General features: G+C 50.1%; 1 protein-coding gene and 1 pseudogene across 3 annotated transcripts in view; one reads left to right on the top strand and one right to left on the bottom strand.

Annotated features, from left to right (window-relative positions):
• CAMK4 (calcium/calmodulin dependent protein kinase IV) overlaps positions 1-24,760 on the top strand; it is a 197,157-nt gene that overhangs the window by 164,842 nt on the left and 7,555 nt on the right. For all 3 annotated transcript variants that reach the window (XM_072736585.1, XM_072736586.1, XM_072736583.1), the window contains 5 exons: positions 5,008-5,098; positions 7,116-7,190; positions 17,730-17,805; positions 21,280-21,406; positions 23,683-23,835. In XM_072736585.1, coding sequence (XP_072592686.1) covers positions 5,008-5,098; positions 7,116-7,190; positions 17,730-17,805; positions 21,280-21,406; positions 23,683-23,835 — 522 coding nt within the window. The remainder of the gene's footprint in view (positions 1-5,007; positions 5,099-7,115; positions 7,191-17,729; positions 17,806-21,279; positions 21,407-23,682; positions 23,836-24,760) is intronic.
• LOC140595418 (TATA box-binding protein-associated factor RNA polymerase I subunit D pseudogene) lies at positions 954-2,300 on the bottom strand (annotated as a pseudogene).

Below are 24,760 nucleotides of genomic sequence, written 5' to 3'. Positions count from 1 at the left end.
ATGAGTACATAATTTTGATGGGCATCTCCCCCCTCAGTTTCCTTTTCTCCACTTTTCTGTGTAGAGTGATCTTGGGTGATCTTGATATGATCTAACCTCTTGATGAGGTTAGAGGTGTGCATGTCATTTAAAACCCAGTCTGAAAATAAAGGGCAGTGTGCGTGTTATTCAGCTCTTAAACTGCCTTTGTTATGTCTTCAGATGCTCTAAGAAGCTTACAAAGTATAGTCTAAGGATTCCTGAAGGGTCCCCGAGACCCTCCTTTCAGAGGGTCTGTGAGGTCAAAACTGTTTTGTCATAATATGAAGGAATTTCCTTTCACTTAGGAAAGTACGATGGAATTTTCCAGGGTCTGTATCGTGTGTGATTTTACAATAGGCAACACAGAAGCAGATCGGAGAATATATTAAACAAGAAATCAAAGAAATTTCTAAAACTTAAAAACAACAACAAAACAGCACTTGTTACTTTTTTTGTTTTAGAAAATAGTTATATTTTTATTAGAAAATATTTGTTACTATATCATGAGTTTATTGCTTTTTAAAAATAAAGTGTATTTTTTTAATTTCTCAGTTTTAACCATTAACATAGTAACTAAGGTTAGATAGAACTCATGTAAGCAAAAGCTCTTGGAGGTTCTCAATATTCTTTTTTACTATAAAGGGGTCCTGAGAGCAAGACGTTTGAGAACTGGGGCTCTGAAAGTGTTGCAGCTTCTAACAATCGTATTTTCTTGGGGGGAAGACAAAAGGTCATATACCACGTTTTCCTTTTTGCTTGGCCTTCTAGCGTGAGATACTGTAAAAGGTAAAAATACTCACTGTTGTTTAAAGACAATCAGTGGGTCCAAGCAAAAATAAAAGAGTGACTCCTTCCGTTTTGTCAGTCAAATACATGTAAACGTCTCCTACCAAATGTGTATGTGATTATATGTCAACTTTTTTTTTAAATTAATAAATTTTTATTTAAGATATTTGACAAGGTTAATAAAATTTTTATTTAAGATATTTGACATGTGATTCCTTCGGCCGCCAATCACCATAGTTCCACCAAAGCCAGAGTGATGATCTTCAAAATAGCACTTTTAAAACAAACTTTTGTTCAATCCACAGCCGTCACTGTCCAGAGGTCTTCTTGGATCTCCACTTGAATATGGACATACTTCAAAAACTCCCCACTGTAATCTTTGAGGTCCAACTTCTTTAGAGCCCCATTTAGGGTCTAAACAGATAAATGATCTTCCTGGTTCTCAAACATCCTCTAAACATGAATGAGTTCAAATCGTATTCACCCCTAAACTATCACACCCTAGAACTGTACAGATTGTTGGGATACGCCAATACCTTTAAGTCCAGACACTGTTTTCAAGTGAAAAGCCTTAATATTCATATTCCTATCTCTTCCTTTTCAGACCATTCTATCCTCTGTCCCATGTTTTTGGATTTTGATGCTCTCTTTTTAGATGAAGCAGCTTCTTCAGTATATTCCTCTTGTCCTAAATACAGATTCATTTTCTTTGGTATTTCAGAACTTACTATGAATTCATTATTGTCCACCAATTTGATATCACACCCATCATCATTTTCAAGAGTTGTTGCAGCCTCTTCCACTGTTTCTGACTCTTCAATAGGAGAGAGAGATCCATCATCATCCAAGTATTTGTATCTACGACTGTCAAAATCTTCCCTTTCTAAATCTTCACCAACATTCATTTGTTTCAAGGATTCCTTGAGATAGTATTCATACTTCAATTTTTCAAGGTAGTTGAAAAATCCTCTTGCCACCGCTTGCTCAAAGCTTAAAATCTTTCTCCATGGTAATGGCTTTTTTACATTCTCAGATTCTAAAAATGGGAACCCAGATCCTTTGTCTTTAACTTGTTTCTTATTTATTTGGGAGCGTCTAGTGGTTTTTCTTCCTTCTGGTCTTCCCCTTGGTCTTTCTTTTGGCTTATATTTCCTCTTTTTACGTTTCTTTTTTTTGAATCTTTCAAAAATAGCTTTTAAAGTCAGTGGTCTTGGTTCAAAAGAGGAGTCACTAGATGAATCCCTTGCTTCAACACCTCCAGAAGAACGAACAAACTCTCTAATAGGGTTTCTTTGCCCCTGTTTTGGTGAGTAAGGGACACACTGAGTCTTAAATAAGCTGCTACCAGAAGAATTATCACTTTCATTGTCAATTTCTACAGCTGAATTAGATGCCATTACAGGTTGAGAAAATTCGTTACTTATTCTCCCCAAGTCCTTTCCAAATTGTATTCACCACTTGTTTGCTTCAGAGTTCTCAGCAACCACGCGGAAGGACTATATGTCAACTTTTAATAATCTCTCTACAGCAAGAATTTATAGCAAATGATCTCATTTCTCAATTTCTGCCTATGTGTCTAAAAGCCAGGATCGTGACCTTCGTGATTTCATTGCTTTATTTTGTTTTTAAATATGTTCCTCCTAAAAAAAAAAAAAAAAAAATATGTTCCTCCTTAGTGTGTTATTTTCCCTCAAATTTTTCTCCTGCTCTCTGGCCCAGCTCTCCTCTGTGGAGTGCCCCATGGTGTCGTTTAGTTTTGTTTTGTCTTAGTTTGGACTTAGAACAGCAAACTCCGGCTTCTGTCCCGGAAGGCCAGGCCGGTGCTCGGGCCGGTGCTCAGCCCGTGTAACCAGTCCCTGCGGGGCCGGCGCTCGGGGGCCCCGGGCACTGCCGCGCGGGTTGCTGTTCCCAGCGCCCGGCCGACTGCGACGGGCTGCGGCCCGAGCCTGGGCCCCCCTGGCCTTCGCCGGCAGAGCCCGCGTGTGCGGCCCCGCGTGCCGGGTCCTCCCGCCACCTTCCGTGGCCTGTGGCCCGCGGCCCGGCTGCTCCCGGGACTGTCACGCTCCACGCCGCGGAGCTGCCCGGACTCGCCCGGGGGTCGAGGCCATGACCCTGCAGGGGGAGGCGCGGGCCCCGTGGGTTCTCGCGGGCTGCGCTCGGGGAGCCCCTGGGAACCTCTTCCTTCCACCAGCGCGGCCTCGGCACCTGCGACTGCCAGGAGCCCTGCCGCCTCCTCCCGGTGCCCCCCCGCCTCCTCCCGGCGAGCCCGCGACCAGGTGGCGCAGCCCCAGCAGGCAGCAGGCCCAGGGCCTCCGTCTGGCCCCCCACGCACCCCCGAGCCCGCGAGCTGCCCGCAGCCCCGGTCAGCAGCAGCCTGACACCCTGTCCCTGACGTCTCCACCCAAACCTTCTGTTTTTCTCAGGTGAGCTGCATATGACTCCCTGTCCCCAGACCACTGAGTGACACCCGGCAGGCCCCACACACTGTGACCTCTGCCCTGCCCACTTCTCTTACTTGCCTTGCAGAGAAACAAAAGACTTCTTCCCTCCCCTAGACTGAAAAGGAGAAAAACTGAAGTGCCCCAGCAGTTTTTTCTTTTAACCTCAACAGAAAATTGGGCAAAGAATATAAATGGGGAGTTGATGCAAGAGGAAAACCAAAAGGCATGTACTATAGCAGTAATCAGGAAAAGACAAACTAAACCAAACTTAAGATGCAGTGTTTACACTGTAGCTCCACAAAAGTTAAAAGTACAGATTTGGTGAAGATGTCAGGAAAACAAACACATTGTTTGTGTGAGTAAATATTGATGGAGTCTTTTAGGAGAATGATTTTGCAACATATGTAAGAATTTAAAATATGCCTTTTGACCCCACCAGACCTGCTTCCAGCTGCCTGTCCTAGAGAAACACTAGCAAAAACACCCAAATACCCAAGTGCTAGAAGACTTATTACTGCATTATTTGTAATTTTTAAAAACTTGACTGTTAATCAGAAAGGGACTAGCAAAATAAATTACGATGCATCCAACAAAATGGATGCAACTGTTAAGTAGAATAAACTGTAGTGATTTGTGGGAAAGGTTTCAAAGCCATATTGTTAAATGAAAAAAAAAGCAGTGTCGAAAATAGTAATCCTACATTTATGTAAGAAAATGGAAAAATCAGGAGTATCTCCTTGCATACATATATTCATATTTGTGAATTGATAGAAAAACTTGCAAACCACTTCATAGTGATGAGTAATTACTTTTGGAGAGGGTCTGAGACGAGGGGAAGCAGGATCAGGTAGGACTTCCACATTCACAGTGAGAGGATATTACATGGTGATAACACGTGATTTATAAAATAACTTAAAATATAATAAAATGAATAGGGTTGCTACAGGCATTCCATAAGATCATCTCAGATATGCCACTAGGTATTGATAGTTGGATTTACTAATCCTGAGAAAGGCCTAAGAGAGCATTCATCATCTTTATTTTTTTTTTAAGATTTTATTTATTTATTCATGAAAGACACACACACAGAGAGAGAGAGAGAGAGAGAGAGAGGCAGAGACACAGGCAGGGGGAGAAGCAGGTTCCATGCAGGGAGCCTTAAGCGGGACTCGATCCCGGGTCTCCAGGATCACACCCGGGGCTGAAGGCGGTGCTAAACCACTGAGCCACCCGGGCTGCCCCATTCATCACCTTTAAACAATATTTATCCTATTAAGGATCGTCCTCTATAATAATTACTCCCATCTAAAATTCTTGTTCAAACAGTAATTATAAAGTCTTCGCTATGGTTGGGAGCTTCTAGGATGACACATACAATGATACTTTTCAGATAATAAGCCAGACAAATTTGCATATACAGAACCTTGACTTAATATAATAATTAGCAGATTTGAACTGATACGTTAATATGCATGAAGAGAATCGCAACTAATATTCTCTGAGGAGCAAATATTTTATTTCTGGCAGTTGATTTTATGCACATTAAACTGTATTTCACTTTTAGGTAACTGTATATAAGCTGTTCTTGAATTATGAATAGTATTTTCCTAAATGGTGTTTATTTTTAAATCATCATATGCATGTGTGGTTGAATCATATCACATAGTAAAGATTATTCTAGTTCTGAAAAGATTAAACATAAATGTTGGAACCATAAATACAGTTACTGGAATGTTAATTTATTATGTTCCCTATTTAGTACCTACATGAAAATGGGATTGTCCATCGTGATCTCAAACCAGAGAATCTTCTCTATGCTACTCCAGCCCCAGATGCACCACTAAAAATCGGTGAGGACATTTCCGGAAATCTTATGACCCCTTTCCTGTAGCAGAAGAAATTTATTCCGTGGAATTTTAAAATATTGTTCATCCAGTTTTGTCTCCATTTAACTTCCTTGGATAGTTGATGTCTGTAAAGGAATAATGCATTGTTTTTGGAGGTCTGTGTTCTTTCCTGATATATTAACCTGGAATCAGTGCCTGGAAATTGGTGCTCCAGGTTGGGACATAAAGGAAACATAGCTCTTAGAAATCACAGGGACTTCAGAAGGTGATGGTGTATTTTGTAGATAAATTTATACAGAAGAAAAATCACAGATAATATAATCTCTTTTTTTGTTACTTTTTATCACATAAATTAGTTGGAGCTTAATTTTAGATACTCAAGGACTTTGACACAAAATGCTTAGTACATATCAGTGAATTTAGGATCTGACTCACTTGTTTATATGAACAGAGATAACTGAGATCTGTCTTTCCCAGAGTGCCCTCCCTAGAATGCTGGTTCCTCAGCTGAGTGCGCAAGCGTAAAATACTATAATTTCCTTTGAGGGAAGTGGCAGTAGGTTTGTGGAAGTGCTAAGGTTGGTCAAATAAGTTAGGAAATGCCAACTTAAACAAGATTTTATTTCCTTAGGACTTCCCAAAACTTTAAAAGTACTACTAATTTGTGAACTGACATCTAAATTAGTACATTCTGAGGCTTTTTCCCAAACCTTATTTGACTCTGGGAACCTTGTTTTTTCTCCCAGTAAGAATTTTGAAGAACTACAAAGGTGAACTTTGTGAAATTCCAAACTATTCAAAGAGTTCTTTAAATCGACATTTTAGAAAAAAGTATACTAAATGTTACTTTCCCTGTCTTTTCATTTGGAAATAATAATAAAAGAACTTATTTTACAGGCGTTCTCCTTAGCAGAATCTGTGTTAAATCCTCTGAAGGGCTTTGCTCTTTTGCCACTGGCCTGTATAATGTTAATCTGCTAAGTTCGCTGCATTAGAAGGGTTAACACCTTTGAAAATTAAGTTATACATATCATGGAAGAGCCCAGACAACATAATGTGCTTTATGAATGCAAGAACCCAAAGAAAAAAAAAATACATACCCAAGTCCTGCCAGGCAGCCAGCTTGTTCTTGTAATCAGTCCTGAAAGGCAGGGAACAGCAGGGAGACTTCCATTTCCTTTGACATCACTTTCAAAGATTTTATCCTTAAAGAAATGTCTTTAAATGGATGGACAGATACTAATTTAGACAGGAGAGGCTTTCTTTCTGAAGGACTTCCTGCCGCTTTCACTGATAAGGATCAGCACCTCCGTGGAAATGTGGGTTTATCTTTGAAGTCTAAAATGGCATCAATTCTGTACCTGCCTCTCTTGAAGAATGGCCTTGAACTGTTTCCTGATGTTTCCTGAGCGAAAGAGATGTAGCCCAGCAAGGAGACCATAATGGTAGCAACTCTGGGTGATGTTTTACCGGAGTAATATTCTGAGGAATAAATAAAGAGGATATTTGGAAACAAAACAAAACAAAACAAAACAAAACATCGTATTCCTCATCTGAAAGTAAATCCTTTTCCGTGAGATATACTAAGGAATGACTTTATTTTGAAGCAGAATGAACCTTTTGCTATTTCTGTTCATGTCTGTGACATTCACAAAAGCCTAATTTTTATTTTGATCTCTTCCGGTGCATTACCAATTGTACCTTAGAGTTACTGTTTCATAAATTAGACAAAATGCAACTGTTGCTTCAAGAAGAAACAGCTTATTTGCTAAAAACTAGGAATTATAGAGAAGAGCATAAAATGTATTTGGGAGTCATATTTTTCTCCAATTTAAAGCAAGATTGGAATTATTATTATTTTTCAGTTTCCTCTCCCAGATGAGTGGTCCCCTTCTATATCTGCCCGTCATCAGATACAAAAACAAATTAGTCTGTTCCATTTTAAGTAACAGAAGTGTCTGTCATCTCATAAAAGCTGAGAAAAGACCTGATTCACTAAATTTTTCTCTTGTGTTGTTAGCTGATTTTGGACTCTCTAAGATTGTGGAACATCAAGTACTCATGAAGACAGTGTGTGGAACCCCAGGCTACTGTGGTATGCTCTTTAATACTGATGTTTACTTTTATTGCTATTGGAAATCTATTTTTGTTTAGTGATTTAATTTCTTAACTCCTAATATCTCTAAAGTGTTTACCGTGTGGGGGCTCCTGGGTGGCATAGTCGGTTAGGCGTCTGACTCTTGATTTCAATTCAGGTCATGATCTCAGGGTCGTAGGGTTGAGCCGCACATCGGGCTCCACGTTTAGCGGGGACCATGCTTGGGATTTTCCCACTCCCTTATCCTCTGCCTCTCCCCCCACTTTCTCTCTCTGTAAAAGATAAAAATAAGTGTTTTAAAACACTTACAATATGATGCAAGTGTCCATGAGGAAGGCATATAGAAATGACACGCAGACCACTTCTGCATGAAGGGTTCAATGATGTCGGTTTGAGGGCACCCCTCTTAGGAAAAGAGGGAAAGAGGGAGCCCCAAGGGGTAAGCACTGGGTGCTCTGCACCTCTCTTTGGGGCAGTAGCTCCTCTTGAACCCACTCTGGGGTAGAAGGACAGTTACCAAGGAAGAGGGCAGGGAAATAGCTTTGTTTGTGGTTGGAAGTAGGACGGTGAGCCCTCAGTCACTTTCCTTACCTGCTTTTATTTGGGAAGGTGTGTGAGGAGTTCAGACAGCATTTAGGACAACATAGTCCCTAGTCCGTCCTCACTGAAGCCATGCACCTAGCCCTACTAAGACAAGGGCCTGAGGCGGGGTCCCCACCAAGGGCCCCAGTCTCTGGACATGGAACGTGTGACAGTCCTCACACCTGAGAACCGCATAACTGACTCGTTTTGACATCAGCCTGTAGAAGGCACAGTTAGATATCCACTGAAGCAAATATGTGATTACATTCACAGAACTGTACTACTAGAAGAAGCTGTAAAGTTCACTTACTAACATTCTTATTTTGCGTTCCAGAGCATGACTTTCCCAAGATTCCCTGTGTAGTTGTTAGTGGGCCAGAGATGAGAATTCATGTAGCCAACGTCCTAAAAACAGATTTACAGAACTCCCTCCTCAAAAAAGCAATATAGATAAAAATCAATACATCTTTCCTTCATAGAAATATTTACCAGTTATTGTTTATAGCTTAAAATGTTTTTTCAAAGCTTTTATTTTTAAGTAATCTCTAAACCCAATGTAAGGCTCAAACTCATGACCCCAAGATCAAGAGTCACATGCGGAGCCAGCCAGGTGCCCCTAAAATGTTTTTTATTTTAGTGTTTTAAATCTCAAAGTATGACTTGATCATTGTAAGATGTAAAAATCCAAGCATATGTAATCACTCTTAATAGTCTTATGCATTCTCCTTCATCTTTCTCCATGTTTCCTTAGTCACATAAATATTTTGTAAGTTTGCTTTTAACTCATTAGTTTCCCTAGTGAATCGAAAATATTATTTCCTTGTTTCTCAATTGTCCGTAAACCCAAGTAATTACACAGAATTAAGTATAACCTATCTTTCTATTAAATCTTTACATTGTGCCAAATATTCTTGTTCTGGATCTTAAACTCCTTGACAACGAGAGTAGTTTTTCAACTGATAAATTCAGAAAACTCCAAGTAACGGTAGCTTGAACAAGATAGAAGTTGCTTTCTCTCACCCAGACCTTTCCTATCTCGCTCTAGCATTCTTTAGCATGCTTCCTCAGGGGCCAGAATGGCTGCTGGAAATCACTCATTACATCTGCGTTCTACAAGAGGAAGGGGGGACAAGAATGTACCTTTTCACTATTAAATAGACTTGCTAAAGCTCCATGTCACTTCCACCGACACTTATTGGCCAGTCCTTGGTTACCTCCTGTACGCTGTGTCGTTTGGCTAGACATGCTGGGCCCCCAAGTGAATTCAGGGTCGTCTCCCAATATGAGTATTGCATCAGACAGCTCACTAGCTCTACCACAGACTTAATAAGAGGAGGATTCCCAGTCCTAGAAAAGAACCCACTGAACTGCACCATGTTCCCTGTCGGCATCCTCTTGTTTTGTTTTGTTGTTGTTGTTGTTCTGGGGTTTTTTAAATATATTTTCCTTAGAACTGTTAGCTGACACCCTCTCCCCGACCCTTTCCTTCTGATGGTGCCGTAGATATTTCCCCTTTCTCTAATTTGTGTGTCCTTATTTATCGTCCTCCTGTATTTCTTTCGTGCCTCCCTATCTCCAAGACTTAAGAAGAAAAAAAAGGAACCCCGAATTTAGTACCACGTACCAAGCAAGGTTGCCCGTTTGTGAGCTCTCACTGCTGACCACAGTCGGTAGAAGCTTTGAACGAGAATTGACAGAAGAGTGATAGAGCACAGTAAGGACTTCCCAAAAGGAAGCTGGTGGGCAGTTTAGTGATCATCATGTGGTAGCAGACAGTGTCCCAAAGAGGTAGGTAGGCTGGAGCTGCTGCCCGAGAATTTGCAGCCCTGTAGCGGGAGGTTGGGGCGAGCCAGTCCTCTAGCCATCCTTCAGGGCCCCTGCTGTGATGACCAGATGGCCGCGTCCTCTCAGTGTCTTTGGTAATAGTGATAAGAACAGTTCTTTGTTGCAGCACACGGAGCAGTCATTCTGGGAGGGAATGATCCACTCATTGGTAAAACGAACAGTGAACGTCTCGCAGACGCCGTGTTAGGCTCCGAGATGACAGGAGGGAGAGCCATATGGTCTTGTCCTCAAGGACTTCATGGGCTATTTAGGAAGAAACGGCCATATCCAGTAAACCAGTTTGTTAGGATAGCTTCTCCGTTTATCTCAGCTCAAGGCTTGAGGGTACTTGATCCTCCCTAAAGAAGTCTTTAGAGAGGAGGGCATGTGAGCTGGACCCGGAAAGTTGAGTTCAGCAAGGAAAGAGGTGGCCACGGGCCTTCGTGGGCAGGCGAAGAAGTCGGGGAGAAGTGCCGGCCCCTGGCAGCGTGCAGCCTGCTGGTTGCTCCGTGACTTCACACGACTGCAGCATAGGTTCTTCGGTACAGAGACTACAGATGCGCTTGGAGAGGTAGCAGCGACCATATTTTTAAAAAGAATCTATAGAGCAGGCCAAGGAATTCAGAATAGTGTCCTGACAAGGTCCTTAATCAGGGCAATTATATTTTTAAATCAAATCTGTATCTCACAGATACCTTGATAATGACATTATGGCAGATGGATTGGACGGAGACAAGAGTTCAAAAGAAGACAAATTAGAAAGTATTATAAATTCTCTTTCCTGTCCTTCTGCTGTCAGAAGTCTACACACAGGGTGCTGTCGCTCCCATAAATAGCTTCTCAGCATAATGAATGCGATCTGTTCTACATCCAGTCATTTACTTTTTTTTTAAATATAAAATGATTATAAAAATACTACTTCAGACTCCTGTCACTGCCCATCTTGCAGATCATGTCATCTACTAATGGAGGCTTGGTTTCCGTTGTTCTTCGTGTTTCCCTGCAGATACCCACGCCATCCCGAGGCTAGTAACGGGGTGACCGAATGTGACCCAGATAATCCTGCTGCAGCGCTGTGGGTACAGGCTCGCCAGGAAGCAGTGATTTGCTATATTATAAGTAAAGGGGGGAGAAGCAGAAAGGAAGCTGGGCGTGGAAGAAGGAAGGATGGAGAGGGAAACTAGAAGTGCTCTGTGGACTCCCAAGTGCTAAACATAGGTGCGGAATTACTATTGTGTAGGCAGAGGCAGGCTCGGAAGTCAAAACTAAGTAAGTTTGGACCTTGGTACAAGATCAAGGTCTAAATTATATGTAAATAGGGCATATATTTATTCATACATACTCTGGATCCAAAGGAAATACACTAAATTTTACTCAAAGTGGGAGTAGAGGTGGAGGCTGGGTTTTTAGGGTGCTCCTGTGTATAACAACCCAGAGGACCCTGGAAAGACTGAGTCAGGGACAAACAAGTCACAGAAACCCCAGGGCACGGGAGGAAGGATGCACAGTTGAAATACTTAAAAATTAACACAGTAATGAATATTTCTGTTCGCCTGTCTTACAAGTAGACTGTTTATCGGCAAGGCCGAAGCCCCTGTGAGGGCCGCTGGGTTCTAGCATCTCTCCCTGCACCACCTGTAAGCTCTGCCATCCGTTTGCTGTGTCTCCTCGGAGAAGACTCGGTGGGGAGGAATCTGCCGTTGGTAGGATGAGTTGGAAACGAGACCCAGTGCGAGACTGGTGGGAATCCCCATCGCCCTGCAGAAGGCGTGACTCACACTGACACTTTATACTTGACTGAAAACGCATCTGAAGCCCAACTAGTTGGTGGAGAGGAGAGGCGTGAGCTCCTTCCCTTGCTCGTTGTGAGATGACCTCCGGGCCGGTCATCCTCCCGTTCACCGGGTCTTGTTTCCTCCTTTACTGGGAGGCTTTCTCATTCCATCTTTTCAGGGACGGGCTGTGTGTATTATACCATCTGTCATTTGTCAGGAAATACACAAGTGAGAAGCACCCATTCAGTCTCATTCACAGAACCTTTACCCCGGGCTATTAATAACAGAGGGTTCTCCTATAAGTGAATTGCAAAAGAAAAATCACAGATGCTGTGTGTTTAAGCAAATACTCATTATTTCCTGGGAAATGTGCCCAGTTGAAAATAAACTCCAGGCCAGAAAATTAAAATCTGTGATCCAGATAAATGAAATCAACGAGTAGTGCCCTGAAATGACCATGAAGAGATTCTCCACATCTTGTTGGGAAAAGAAATAGGTCTCAACCACCCCACCCCCCGCCGCCCCCAAATCCATGAGGTTAGGGCTCCTGATAGATGGGCCACAGTGTGCGCACTCCTACTACCAAGATGTCTTGAGTGGTTTTGCTGTTTGAGGCCTGAAGCCCGGGGTTGCTCACCCTGCCCATGCCAAGCGCAGAAAAGAAGAACAAGCTGTTAGAGTAGAAGACAATCTGAGAAAGGGCGAGATTAGAGACTGTCTCTGTCTAATCCTGATTTCTATTTTGTAAGCTTAGTTGATTGAACTATGTACGTTCATCTTTTGTACTTCTACCTATCTACCCAAATTCTATTTGGAGGGTCTAGAAGCTGTTCAGAATTTATTTTCTGTTGGCCTTTGCCAGGGTCCCATTAGAGATGATCCTATGTTGTTCCATGTTATGTCTTAAAGAAATAGCTTATTCTGGTCACTATATCACAGTTAAAGACACTGTTTCAGTAGCCTGGAGTGAGACAGAACAGATTTTTGTCTACGTGAGCACACACGTGTGTGACCAATGTAGGGGTATTTAAGTGAAGGCAAAGAAGTAAGTCTAATAATCTAAAGTATAAGCTTTCAGAATACTTACATTAAGAGATGGACTTTTGTTCACCTCCAGAGGACTAAGGAGCTAGGGTGAGATCAGAGTGTCAGATTATACTGGTAATCTAACCCCCCGGAGGATGGTCTCACCTGAGAACAGATGAGATACCCACAGCGATGACCTTCTTTTCATAGTGAACCTAAGAAACAGCAGAGGAGCACAGAGTAAAATGTCAAACGCAGGGACTGTGATCTAACGCCTGACAGGCTGGGGTGTGTACGCGGGGTCGTGTGAGGCCAGCAAGGGACAGAGGGGAAGCAGGCAGCGGAGGCCGGGTGGGCGGGGGAAGCGTGCCCGGGCCCATCTCCCTTTGGCACTCACGGCCCTTCTTCCTCCCTCGAATAGGCTGTGGGTTCAGCCGCCTTCGGACTTCCGAGACTGGCCCCGGGGCCAGGGGTGGGAGCGCCGAGGCAGGCCAGAGCTCGTCTTGTGGTCCCCCCCGCCCCGGACCAGGCCTCTGCCGCTCTACAGGTTGTTGTCAGCTGTCCCAGAAGTCTTCAGTCCAGAGGAAAACGGGCCTCCTGGGGTGCGCGGATTGGTTTGGCACTGCCCTGAGCACGGTGGATCCTGTGGAGCTCCAGTCACACGCCTGCGCCGGCCTCTCTTCGTGTAATAAGTGCCCACTGAGCCCCTGCTGTGCAGCAGGCACTGTTCTAGGTGCTGGGGGTGCAGTGATGACACGGTGAGAGGCTCTCCTTTAAGGATGCCATATTGGAAGTGGAGGGGCCAAATAATAAAATGAGGATGTCGATACACAGATAGGTGATGCCTTGGGAAGGAGGATGGGGGTGCTGGGGGCCTGGGCTGCCGACACAGGCCCACTGGGAAGGGGAGTGGAAGAACAGACTTGGGAGAGGTACACAGATGCTGGGGAGAGAACATTCTGGATAGAGGGGACAGCAGCGCTCGGGCAGGAGGGAAGCCGTTGGGTGGAGAGTGGTGACAATGGGGGGAACAGGTAGGACGGAGGATGCAAGAGCCCTGACTAGAAGGATAGCGTTCACGTGGGAAGGACTGTGGGAGCACAAGGGCTGGGGCCTGGGGACGTTGCAGTGCCGCTTAGCTCTTCAGGTGGAGGTGACCCGTGGGCAGGATGGTGTGTGTTTGACATTCAGGGGCAGGGACGTGGCTGTTGACAGAAGCGTGGGCTCTGCCACCATCTGGGTGTTAGGTCAGTCCTGGGGTGCTGCGGCACCATGACTAGGGTGGAGCCTGAGCGGCTCACCCAGACCCCGGGACCGAGATGGAGAGGCACACCAGGACCCTAAGGCAGAGACGGGGTGGAGGGGGCACGGAAGGGCGGCCGGGGCCGTGGGCTGAGCAGAGTGTTCCTGGGGTGGGGGGTGCGGCACGACTGCATCGGTCTGGGTCCGCAGCCCGGGGGAGGCTGCCTGCTGCCTGCAGAAGCCTGGCTCGGTGGTGTGCGGGTGTCTGTGCTCCGAGGGCGACAGGAGGATGAGGTGCTCCCCAGCTCCTGTTGCGGCTCATCGCGGGGTGCGGAGGCGGCTCCCCAACACTCAGTTGGGCTGCTGCGTGCCAGGGACAGGGGGCAGCATGCGTGCTTCCGACGGGCCGCCCCCACCCTGTACCTGGGCTGCCTCCCTGTCCCCAGAGCACCTGGCCCCACCTGCCCCCACCCTGCACCTGTGCTGCCTCCCGGTGGCAGAGCACCCTGCCCACCCCACCTGTGCCGACTCCAGGAAGCCAGTTTCCCTTTCCTTCCTCATCCACTGCGCTCCCCCCCCCCCCCCCCCCCCGCCCGTTGACTCCTCTGGTCCTTCACGTCTCCCTTGCAGCTTCGCTTTCCTCCCCCTCCCTGGTCCTGTACAGGCCAGGCCTGTAGTAGAGGCGCCGTCCCTGCCAGCCCTCCACCCCGCACCCCCGCACACAGTTCTCTGGGTCAGTCACCCCCCAGACCGTGCGCTCCACGATGCCGGAGACTTGTCCTCGGCAGCTCCCTGATGCCGATGCCATGCAGCACCACGCATGGGGTACTAGGTTCCTGATGTGCTTAGTGGGGAATGAGGGAACCGTGGGCTCCTTCACTTCAGGCTCCCTTGCAGGTGTCCTTTGTGTACAGCTCGCAGCGGCTTGGAAGAAGTCTGAGGAGGAGGAGGAGGAGGAGGAGTGCCCTCTCGTTTTAGCCCAGTAGGTAGGCGGGTACAGTCAGAGGCCAGAGCCATCCCTCCGCCTTCCTCCTGGGGCTCTGAGAGGGGGGCAAGCCTGGGATCCGTGGTCCCTAGCAGCATGCCGCCCCCCGCACCTCGTGCTCTTTACGTGGGACCATTTCTAGACCTGGTTACGGTGAATTTATTTAATAAAGTGAAATTCGTTCAAGTCTATAGATGGATCGCCAGTCTCTAAATGTTTCAGTGGTACCATGATCTTATGAAAAAGCACCCTGTGATCTATCTAAGTGAGATGTTGCTCAATAAATATCACTGAAGTTGGATTTTTAATATAAATTTTATATTCATTTAAAATTGCTTTTTAAAAAGCGAAGCATATTTTGGTAATTCTAAGACCATTTAGCAAGATTATTCTGTTGGAGATTGGAGTATGAAGCGTGCTGGGGGCTCTGTACAGTTAGTGGTAATGAGCAACAGGCAGGAGAAGGTATGTTCAGGAAGTGGCACAAAGAGGACCTCCTTAGGAGACAGCCAGAAAAATCAATAAGGGATTCTTGACTATTTTAGAAAAGATGATTCTAAATTATTTTAAATACCTGTTTAAAACTGGATCACACCTTGAAATGGTTTTCTCTCCTGCTTCAGTTTGTCCGTTTGTTTGTTCTGGCAATGAAGTGAGAACAGATGGGGAAGACGGGCGGGAGTGCTCACAGCATTAAATGTGCACTAGCTGATGTCTTTTCTTGAATGAAGTTGGGAGTAATCAACTATTTCTCATCTTAAGAAAATCACAGATTGGAATCCACTGCAAGGACGTTTGATACCTAGGAGACTTGTAGTGCTGCTAGCTGGAGCCTGAAATTTATCCTAGAAATTTTGGGCTCTTGGAAAGGCTCCACATACATTACAGAGGGTGTCCTGCTGGTCCTCAAGTCAAGGTCGTGTCCACTAGCAAGGATTTAAAGGTTTCTGTGAGTGGGATCTGATTGGGTCTAGATGGTTAGTTTGTTTCACCTAAATTTTGTATTATGATTAGTAAATATTATAAATTCCTCTTAAGAGAAACTTATTATGGAGGGCAAGAACATTCCATACTCCTTTTGTCTCAGTTTACATAGCCAGGGAAAGTTGAGCTCTTCACACTACAACTCAGCCCGTGTTGGAGCCCAGTAATGCCTTACAAGACACTGAATTGCCCCCGGGGGTAAAGGTGGCACCCCGTGCTGTGGAGGGAGGTCAGATATGGCCACATCAGGTAGGAATCCCAGGTGCCCCATAGAGTGGATTCAGAAAGAATTTTGTTCCGTGGCGTTCACTTCATTTCGGGCCTCAGACTGGGAGCCATAGCGAATCCAGAAAGAGCACCTGCCTCTGTGCGGGGTCCTAAGCCCTGGAGAGCCGGGGCCAGCAGGACAGGGCCCACGGGCAGCCCGCGTAGCGGGCCCTCCAGGAGCAGTGGGCGTGTGGCGGGCTGTGGACGCCGAGTGCCCTGACGGTCCCTCACTGGTACCACAGCGGCTAACAGCTTCTGGCTCGAAGTAAACTTGGAAGTAGCTAAGCTAATCCTCTTAGATTTTAGAGGTAAAAACAAGTCCCAGAAAACGCGAAGATTCTTGCTGATTATTTCTGTATGTTTAAACGTCAGCGTGGGACTTGCCAGCACTTCGCTGAGCGGGGAAGGACCATCACACTGGCTGTGCGTGCCCTGACCTGGCAGCCGCCCTCCGGGTGCAGCCCAGCCAGAGATCCCTCTGAGCTGTGAGGAGCGAAGCCTTGGCAAGTGGGAGTTGGTGGTGGGGCCCGAAGGACCCGAGTTGGGCTACGGATTGCCCTGAAGAAGGAAGGCTCACTTGCCAAGAGTGAATGGTGTTGGCAGTGAGCTTGCATTTCTCTTAATTATGGTAATTAAATCCTAAGAGGAAAAATTTCTAGGAATAATGTGCCTGGAGATGGGAAGAACTTCTTGGCCCCAGGTACCAGTCTTTAGAGGCTGCATCTTGCAGCAGTGCTGCCCGGAGCGTTGCGTTGCATGCTCTCACCGGACTCATTGGTTGCACGCACCAAGAGTCGTGTGGACCCTGCGGCTCGTGTATTTTATGTCACACAATTTCTGCAGGGAACAGAGTATCCTGATTGCATAAGGACGGGGAGAGGGGGGCTCGTACGGGAAGACGTTGGTGGAAAATCCACTGTGTGCCTTCCTCTGAGTCTGACCCGAAGCCGCAGGAGGTGGCTGGTGGCTTCCCTCCGGAGCTCGCTGACAGCCTGCACTGAGTGTGACCTTCCAGCCCGCAGCGGGGCATCCAGCTGGGAGGGGGCTACGGGCCCATCCCCAGGGGTGCTCGCCGGTCAGCTCCTTCCTCGGGGACCCAGGACAGCTCCAGCACCTTTGTGCGAAGTGGAAGAAGGTCACTCGGGCTCTAGGGCTGAGCCTTGTTTGTGCGTGGATCATGAAGCTCTCGCTCCTTCCCCCTTTCTTCCTTGTTAGTTAAACAAGTAACCCCTCCGGTTGTCGGAGCCAGGTGCTGTCTGCATCCGCAGCTCCAGCATAAGACCCGGAGGAGACCACCTCGTGCCACAGGACAGGCCCCTCGCGTGGCCGGGAGGGCCGCCGGGCGAATGGGAGCAGGCCGGCTGTGCCCCGGGAACACCTGTCCCTTTTCTCAGTCCATGTCCCACACTGACTGGCAATGGCGTCCGCCTGCTGGCCGACATGTGCCCCCTGGGCCCCTGCCTCTTGTCCACCCCGCGGCAGACCGGGTGTCAGGATAGGTCTCGGGCATGGTCGCCTGCTGTGCTGACCGGCTCTGCCTGCCTGCGTCCGAGGCCCCCCGGGAGGAAGGCCGGACCCTCACAACACACACGGCTCCATCTGATGACCGATGTTCCCTTGGGGACCGTGCAAGCCGCTACCTGTACCGCTCTGCACCTCCAACACAGACACACTAGTTTCCCTCACGAAAACAGGCGTAAGAGTTCGTAGTCTCATCCTTGGGTTTGGGGGGACAAAATTTGTTCCACAGCTGTTCCGAACTTACTGTTAATTTTTTACATGTTGCTTGTTACTGAGACGTAATTGTTAAATTTAGTGTCTGACTTAACATGATGTTCATTCTTTCCGCAGCACCTGAAATCCTTAGAGGCTGTGCCTACGGACCTGAGGTGGACATGTGGTCTGTGGGAATAATCACCTACATCTTGTAAGTGGAGAAGGCAAGGTCCGTTCGTCCTTCCTGTGCTGTGCCGTTCCTCACGTGGCTGTAGTCCTTGTGAAAAGCGAGATCACCCTTTGACTTCTGTGATTTTCTACGACATACTAAATGTCAGACTTTTCTGAAAATAAGCATTGCTTTTAATTCTCTGATTTTCTTGAAGCCGGACCCTTCGTCCAGGGCTCTCTGTGTGTCCTTGTGCAGCATGTGCCAGGCTCGGGGGGCGCGTGCCCTGCTGGCTGCTAGTGAAGCGGGAGAGTGAGGTTCTTGTCTCGGGGATGGAATCCCGCGGACCCAGGAGAGTGAGGGAAGAGACGAAGTTTGTTCAGCGAGGAGCCGGGAGCGAGGGGCCCCCAGGGCGGCCACTGGGGCCCGAGGGCCGGACCGGTGCTGCGAGGCAGCCAGGAGCTCCAGCGTGTCCGCACCGCGCTGCTGCCAGCACTGAGCGAGGCCTGGTGACCGCCCCGTCAGTGGGGACTTCCCTGTAGGACGTCAGGAGCAGCTGTAGAAATGAGACGCCCCTCTGGCGCCTGGGTTGGGAAAGTCTGCTTCCCTCCTGTCCCCTCGTTCTTGGGGTTTTCGCGAGCTGCCTCCGTGCCCCCGCCCCCGGCCTGCTGTCCCTCACTCTGGCTTGTGGCCGCAGAGTCTGTGATGCGGGTTGGCCGTCGGTGCTATCTCTGCCCCTTAGCCCTGCGACGACCTTGACTTCCATGCCCTGAACTTAGAGGAACCTCTGCTCCTGTAGAAAGAGGATGGGCCACGCCCCTGGTTGTCTGGTGTCCCCACCTCCGGGCCCCTGTCTACTAAGAGATGATGGACTTGCCTGGAGCACAAGGGATGAAAGCCCCAGGAGGGGGAGCAGCGAGTCTCGGAGCTGGATTCAGAACGAGTAGGTCCGGGTGCCACTTGGCGGTGGGCGTCTGTAGAGGACCGTGCAGGGCCAGGCCGTCGTCAGCAGCACCGCGTGTCTGTTGTGGCTCCGGAGGCCGCAGTGTGGGGTCAGGAGCCAGGAGGTCCCGTTGTGGAGACAGGCCACACGACGAGAGGAAGCATGAGCTCTTGTGTCTCCCCCTAAGGACACCAGTCCCACCTGGTGGGAGCACCCCGACCCCTAGGGCCCTTGGGCAGGGGCTTCCCATCCTAGGAGTTGTGGGTCACACGGTTCAGTCCGTCCACAGAGCTTGGGGGGCTTAACAGTGATCTTAGCGCAGCGTCTAGGTAAGAAGGGCTAGAGGGGCCTCGGGCACCCCGACACCTGAGCGAACTCTGGGGTCAGCCGGGCGTGCTCCACCTTCCGCAGCTGACAGGGGTCGACACGCAGCCCCGGAGGTGGCCATGGGCCGCTGTGCACGTCCAGACGGTTCCAGCGCTGGGTTCCCTGTCCATCCAGACGCCAAGCCTTGAGCAGCCTTCGGAGAGGAAGGCTTTTCCTGTGGAAGCGCGGACCAGGCAGGGAACGTGTCTGCTGTGGTAGGGGCTTGCTTTGTGACCCGAGTCCCGGGCAGCGGCCGTGCAGTGGGGCGGGTGGGGCGGCAGGGCACGGTCGGGGTGTCCCCCGGACACGGGCTGGCGGGGCAGGCGGGCGAAGGTGGAGGACGCCGAGCACTCCGAGGGGGGCGAGCAGGCCGCTCACGGTCCCTCTGAGGCCTGAGAAATGAACGGGGCTCCCGGCGGCGCCGTCGGGCACGCATCCAACTCTGGACCTCAGCGGAGGTCCTGGTGTCCGGGCCGTGAGTCCAGGCCCATGTTGGCCCCGCCGGGCGTGGAGCCTACCCGGAGAGAGGCGGGTCAGGGTCCCTACGTGGTGCACCCCAGGTCGTCAACCACAGCTGTGGCTTCCAAGTACATGGGAGCTCCCCGTGCGAACGTGTCCCTGGCGCCAGCCTGCCCCGTGGGCCCCCAGCCCAGCGTTCACGCTGCTCTGTGATCGGCAGTACACGGTGCTGTCCACGGGGTGAGGCTCCGGGGACGGGTCTGCCGCACTCTCGTGGGAAGCTCCACGTGCCCTGACCTTGCGCCCTGACCTTGTGCCCTGACCGCCCATTCCTGAGGAGAACACTAGAACGAAAACCGGGGCCGCTCTGTTACTTCTCACAGAATTCTGGTCCCTGTACCTTCTACCCCTCAATCCTTTGTACGCCAGACAGAGCGGCCACTGCGAGGCTCGGGTCAGCGTCACGTCAGGTAACCTCACTCGGACCCTTCAGCTCCCAGCAGCACAGCTGGTGCCGTGGCTGGGGCCCCGGTGCATTCTCAGCCCAGGCCTGAGGCCCTGCCACCCCCAAAGGCCACGGTCGCCACCGCAGCGCTTCCATTCCTGCAGGCGTCTTGCACGGTGTGAGTGTGTGTGTGTCGCTCTGGCACGTTTCTTCTGCTTGGGCATCTCTGCTGACGTGACGTGGGCTCCTTACTCCTGTCACCAGCACAGACTGACAGGCACGTCTGAGAGCTGGGAGGGGCAGCTGGGTCTGTGCCTGCTCAGCTGCCACCGTTCCTTCTAGATTTCCAGAAGGGGAAGCACCAGGGTCTCTTGAGCCAGGTGGGGCGGCTGGGCCAGTCTCTCCGTGACCGGGCAGTGCCGGGCTGTCACGTTCTCGCGTGGTGGACGGTGCAGGGGGGCCCTGTGCCCACAGGAGCAGGACCTGGCCGCCACAGGGCAGGGGGAGCTCCATGGTGTTGAGGACACACGTACTGTCCCCACAGGACGTCCCCGAGCAAGGGACACAGAAGCTGCTCGGGTGGGAACCCCCAGGTCAGCGTTGCCCTCAAACGGGGAGGCCCCGGGAAGTGTGTCTGACGTGCATTGTCCCCCGTCGTTTGCGCAGAGCGGCACCTGCCGCAGTTGGGGCGCCATCGTAGTGTCCCCGACATCTCCAAGCCCGTCCCCGCCCATAAACATGGGAGGCGTGGCGCCCAGGCTGGCAGCTGCATCCCTCGGGGTGCCCCCCACGCCTGCTGCCACCCCGCGGAAGGAGCCTGACGGGGTCGCTACGGGGGTCGTGTGCCAGCCCGGCGGGGACGTGGCTCCTCTGTCGCGGTGTCCTGTGTGCCCCTGAAAGGCCCTTTGCTCACAAGACTCTCCCTTCCTAACTGTCCTCTGACGTCCTGGGTGGGGGGCTCTCCCAGGGGACCCCCTCCGGGGGCGCCTCGGGAGCGGGGCTGTGGCAATGCCCTCTCGCTGCTCCCTGGTCCTCGGCCTTGCCCCGGGCGCCGTCCTAATGTTGGGAGAAGCTCTCCGGACCCTCAGGTCGGTGTGGAGCCTGGCGGTGGTTCCGGAGGGCGCGGTTGTGTGCGGGCAGGGGGCAGGGGGCCAGGGCACGGGGGCAGGGGGCCGCACCAGGGCAGCTGCACCGTGGGCCGAGTGGCCTGGACATGGGCAAAGGGTGAGCGGGACTTCTGTGGGAGTTTGATGAGATGTGTTCAGGTTCCTAAAGACAGCTTCTCTGTCTTCTGTCCTTCTAGACTCTGTGGATTTGAACCATTTTACGATGAAAGAGGTGATCAGTTCATGTTCAGGAGAATTCTGAATTGCGAATACTACTTTATCTCCCCCTGGTGGGATGAAGTGTCCCTAAATGCCAAGGACCTGGTAAGTGCGACCACGGCAAAGCCCAGTCGAGTCTTCACATTGATTTTTTACTGATTAAGGGGCAGCAGCGTCCTTTCCCAGTCCGCCCCCCTTGATGATCGTCATCCGTGAGGCCCCACCTGCGGATGCCCACAGATCCATCTTCCTCGTAGGTCATAGGTCGTGCCGAGCAGGCCTGCAGGCTCCTCGCTCCCACTCCCAACCTGCCACAGGTGCCAGCTTCCCGGGTGTGGGCGGGGGCCTTGCTTCTGGCTCGGCCTGCCTGGGTCCCCACACTGGGCTATGCTCGGCATGAAGCAGTTTGGAGGTTCGCACGGCCCATGCCCCGGTGACGGCACCAGCGCCCTGGCCTCAGGCCTCCCAGCCGAGCTCGCCGACGGGTCACTCGTGGGCTTGTCCCTGTTCTTACTGCTTCCCACCTGAGCTAAGGGTGATGCCCGCCAGCACGAAGGGGCTGGCCCGGTTGTAGGGTGAAGGGCAGCCCCGTGAGCGCCGTGCGCAGAACAGTGAGGAGCTGCCCCCCGATGGCCGGCTCACCCTGCACGGGAGCCTGGGGAGGTGCCCCGCTGTGCAGGCCCACAGTGGCTGCGTGTGAGGGTCCAGCCCAGCCCGCGCCGCCACACGTTTCTGGCCCCATCGAAGCCCCAGGATGTGGCTACTCCTGGGACACTGAGGCCTCCTGCCAGCTCCACCCTCCAGGTGGCCCCACTCCCCAACATCTCCTGACTCTGTTTGCTTCTCCGCCCCCCCACCCCCTGCCCGTGCCCTATCCTCCCCTGACCCCTGACACCCCATCCTCCCCTGCCCCCTGAACCCCCCCTCCTCCCCTGCTCCCTGCCCCCATCCTCCCCTGACTCCTGCCCCCCTTCCTCCCCCGCCTCCCACCATCTCTCTCCCTTCCTCCCCCTTTCTACCCCCTTCTCCTTCTTCCCACCCCCCTCCCCCATCTCTCTCTCCCTGGACCTGCGTGGACCCGAGGCGCCTTTCCCTCGCTCGAGCTGTGACCCAGGGCCTGTTTTCTGGGATGATGAGGGCCTTCTGTAGGTTTGGGGGACGGGGGTCTGGGCAGGCTCAGCAACCACCACCGGCTTACCCCAGCCGTCCTTTCTGTCACTCCTTCCATTTCCATCACTAACAAATGTCAAGTGGCAGGAGGGCGCCCTGGGCAGCACCCCTGCTCCGATCATCGATCACCGCGGGGTCAGGGCTCACAGGGGCCTGGCCTTGCTGCTGGCGGCTGGCAAGGGGACGGACCGGGAGGGGCAGGAGGGCTGGGGACGCGGAGCGTGTGTGCCCGGTGCTGTCCTAGGCACTGGGGGCGGCCCGAGGCAGTGGGGACCACGTCCAGGTGATGGCTGGAGGGCCGTGGCTGCAGTGCCAGGCAGTGCCCGCCCCCCGCAGCCTGGCTTCCGCGGCAGCAGGGCTCTCTGGCTGCTTCCCGCCCTCGCTTCCCAGGGACAGGCTGGGAAGGTTCTACGCGGTTCTGCAGCCCCCGCCATGCCCCTGGCAGGGGATTCACGGGGACTCAGAGTGGAGGTGACACCGTGGGAAGAGGGCGTCCCAGCCCTGCAGGGTGTGCGCAGGCTCGGGCTCCAAGTCAGCCTGCGACCCGGGTCACGACCGGGGAGCGTTTGTGAGGAGGGCCTCCCGGGGCCCAGGCCGGGAGACTCGCTGCTCCCCTGGCAGTTCAGCCTCTGCTCATCCTGGGGGCAGCCTCCCCCGCGGGCTGGATTCGGTCCTTCGAACGACACGCCCTAAACCGCTGACGCCTTTATAGGCTTGTACGCCAGCACTTGGCCTATTGCTTCAAAACCATCAAGGTACCAGAAGGAATTGTAGCATAGAAGGTGGGATGAGCGTCAAGACATGGTCCTGCCGTTTGTGTGACGAGGGCACTGTGATTCCATTGCCATTGATTCGGCCCCGAGGTCCTGAGTTCTAGGTGGTGCGTGGGGCCGCCGCCACCACTCAGCACCACTCATGCTGGTCCCACTCCACAGCACATGCGCTGCGCAGGCCACCACCTGCTCCTTGAGCTCCCTTGGGAAGGGCAGCCGGTGGGCCGCAGGGGCTGCGCCGTCTCCCCGGGCTCCCCCGCCACCGCCACCTGACCTGTCCTTACAGTGACCCCGAGGCCTTCAAATTGTTTTTTTAAATGTGTATTTAGTGGCACTGCTAGGAAAACAGAATAAAACCTACAAGTTCACCAACTGAGAGGCAAGCCTGGGTCCCTGTAAGATTTCCCCTAAGAAATCTATGGTTCTTGATCATTTCAGGTCAGAAAATTAATTGTTTTGGATCCTAAGAAACGGCTGACCACCTTCCAAGCTCTCCAGCACCCATGGGTCACAGGCAAAGCAGCCAACTTTGTGCACATGGATACGGCCCAAAAGAAGCTCCAGGAATTCAATGCCCGGCGCAAACTTAAGGTAAGATATGTTTTGTTTTGCTCTGTTTGTTTCTTTTGTAATCTCTTGAACTGTTAAAGATAATTCCACTATTTTTCATCTAATACTATTTATCTCTTATGGAACCAGTGAAAATCCTGCTTTGAAATCCCAACAATACGGGTGTAAAGCACTGACGCTCATGTGATTCTCTCCTAAGAATTCATTGTTAATAAAGGGAAATGAGTGATGTTGAGATTTATTCACCAAATATATTGTCCCTGCTTCTCATTTAATTAAGACTGAACTGCTTGATGAACATCGCTCAGGAAACATACTTATTCAAAAAGTTGCCTTCTTTCTGAATATGTGAAAATTGGGAAACTTTTTAAAAAAACTATATTTTGTAATATAAATAAATCCCCATACTTGATAAAAATTAAAATACAACTAATGTTTGAACAATGCTGGGGTTACGGGCACCACCGGTTCCTCTATAACTTTTAGTCTACCTATAACTTTTGACCCCCTCCAAACGTAATCCCTGACGACCTACTGTTGACTGGAAGCCATACCGATAGCAATCGATTAACACATGTTTTGTATGTTATGTGTATTATGTGCTGTTTTCTTACAATAATATCCAACATTTTCTTAATGTTTTGGTTATTTCTAGGCTGCACACTTTGTGAGTTTTTTTATTTTTTTTTTATTTTTTTTGTGTGTTTTTTTTTGTTTGTTTGTTTTTTGTGAGTTTTTTTAAATTGTTACAAATCTCCAAAAAATTTTTCAGTGTATCTGTTGAAAAAAATCTGCTTGTAGGTAGACCCTTGCAATCAAACCTATGCTGTTCAAGGGTCGGCTATAATTCACATGATGGAGAAAATTATCCAAAATCATATTTTTTATGGAGTATATATGGAATATCTATTTCATGCCTTTCTTACTTAATGGTGTTTAGGACTGA

Source organism: Vulpes vulpes, chromosome 14, assembly GCF_048418805.1.
Source record: "Vulpes vulpes isolate BD-2025 chromosome 14, VulVul3, whole genome shotgun sequence".
Lineage (NCBI taxonomy): Eukaryota > Metazoa > Chordata > Mammalia > Carnivora > Canidae > Vulpes > Vulpes vulpes.
Note: the sequence above shows the minus strand (reverse complement) of the source record. Positions and strands in the feature narration are given on the sequence as shown.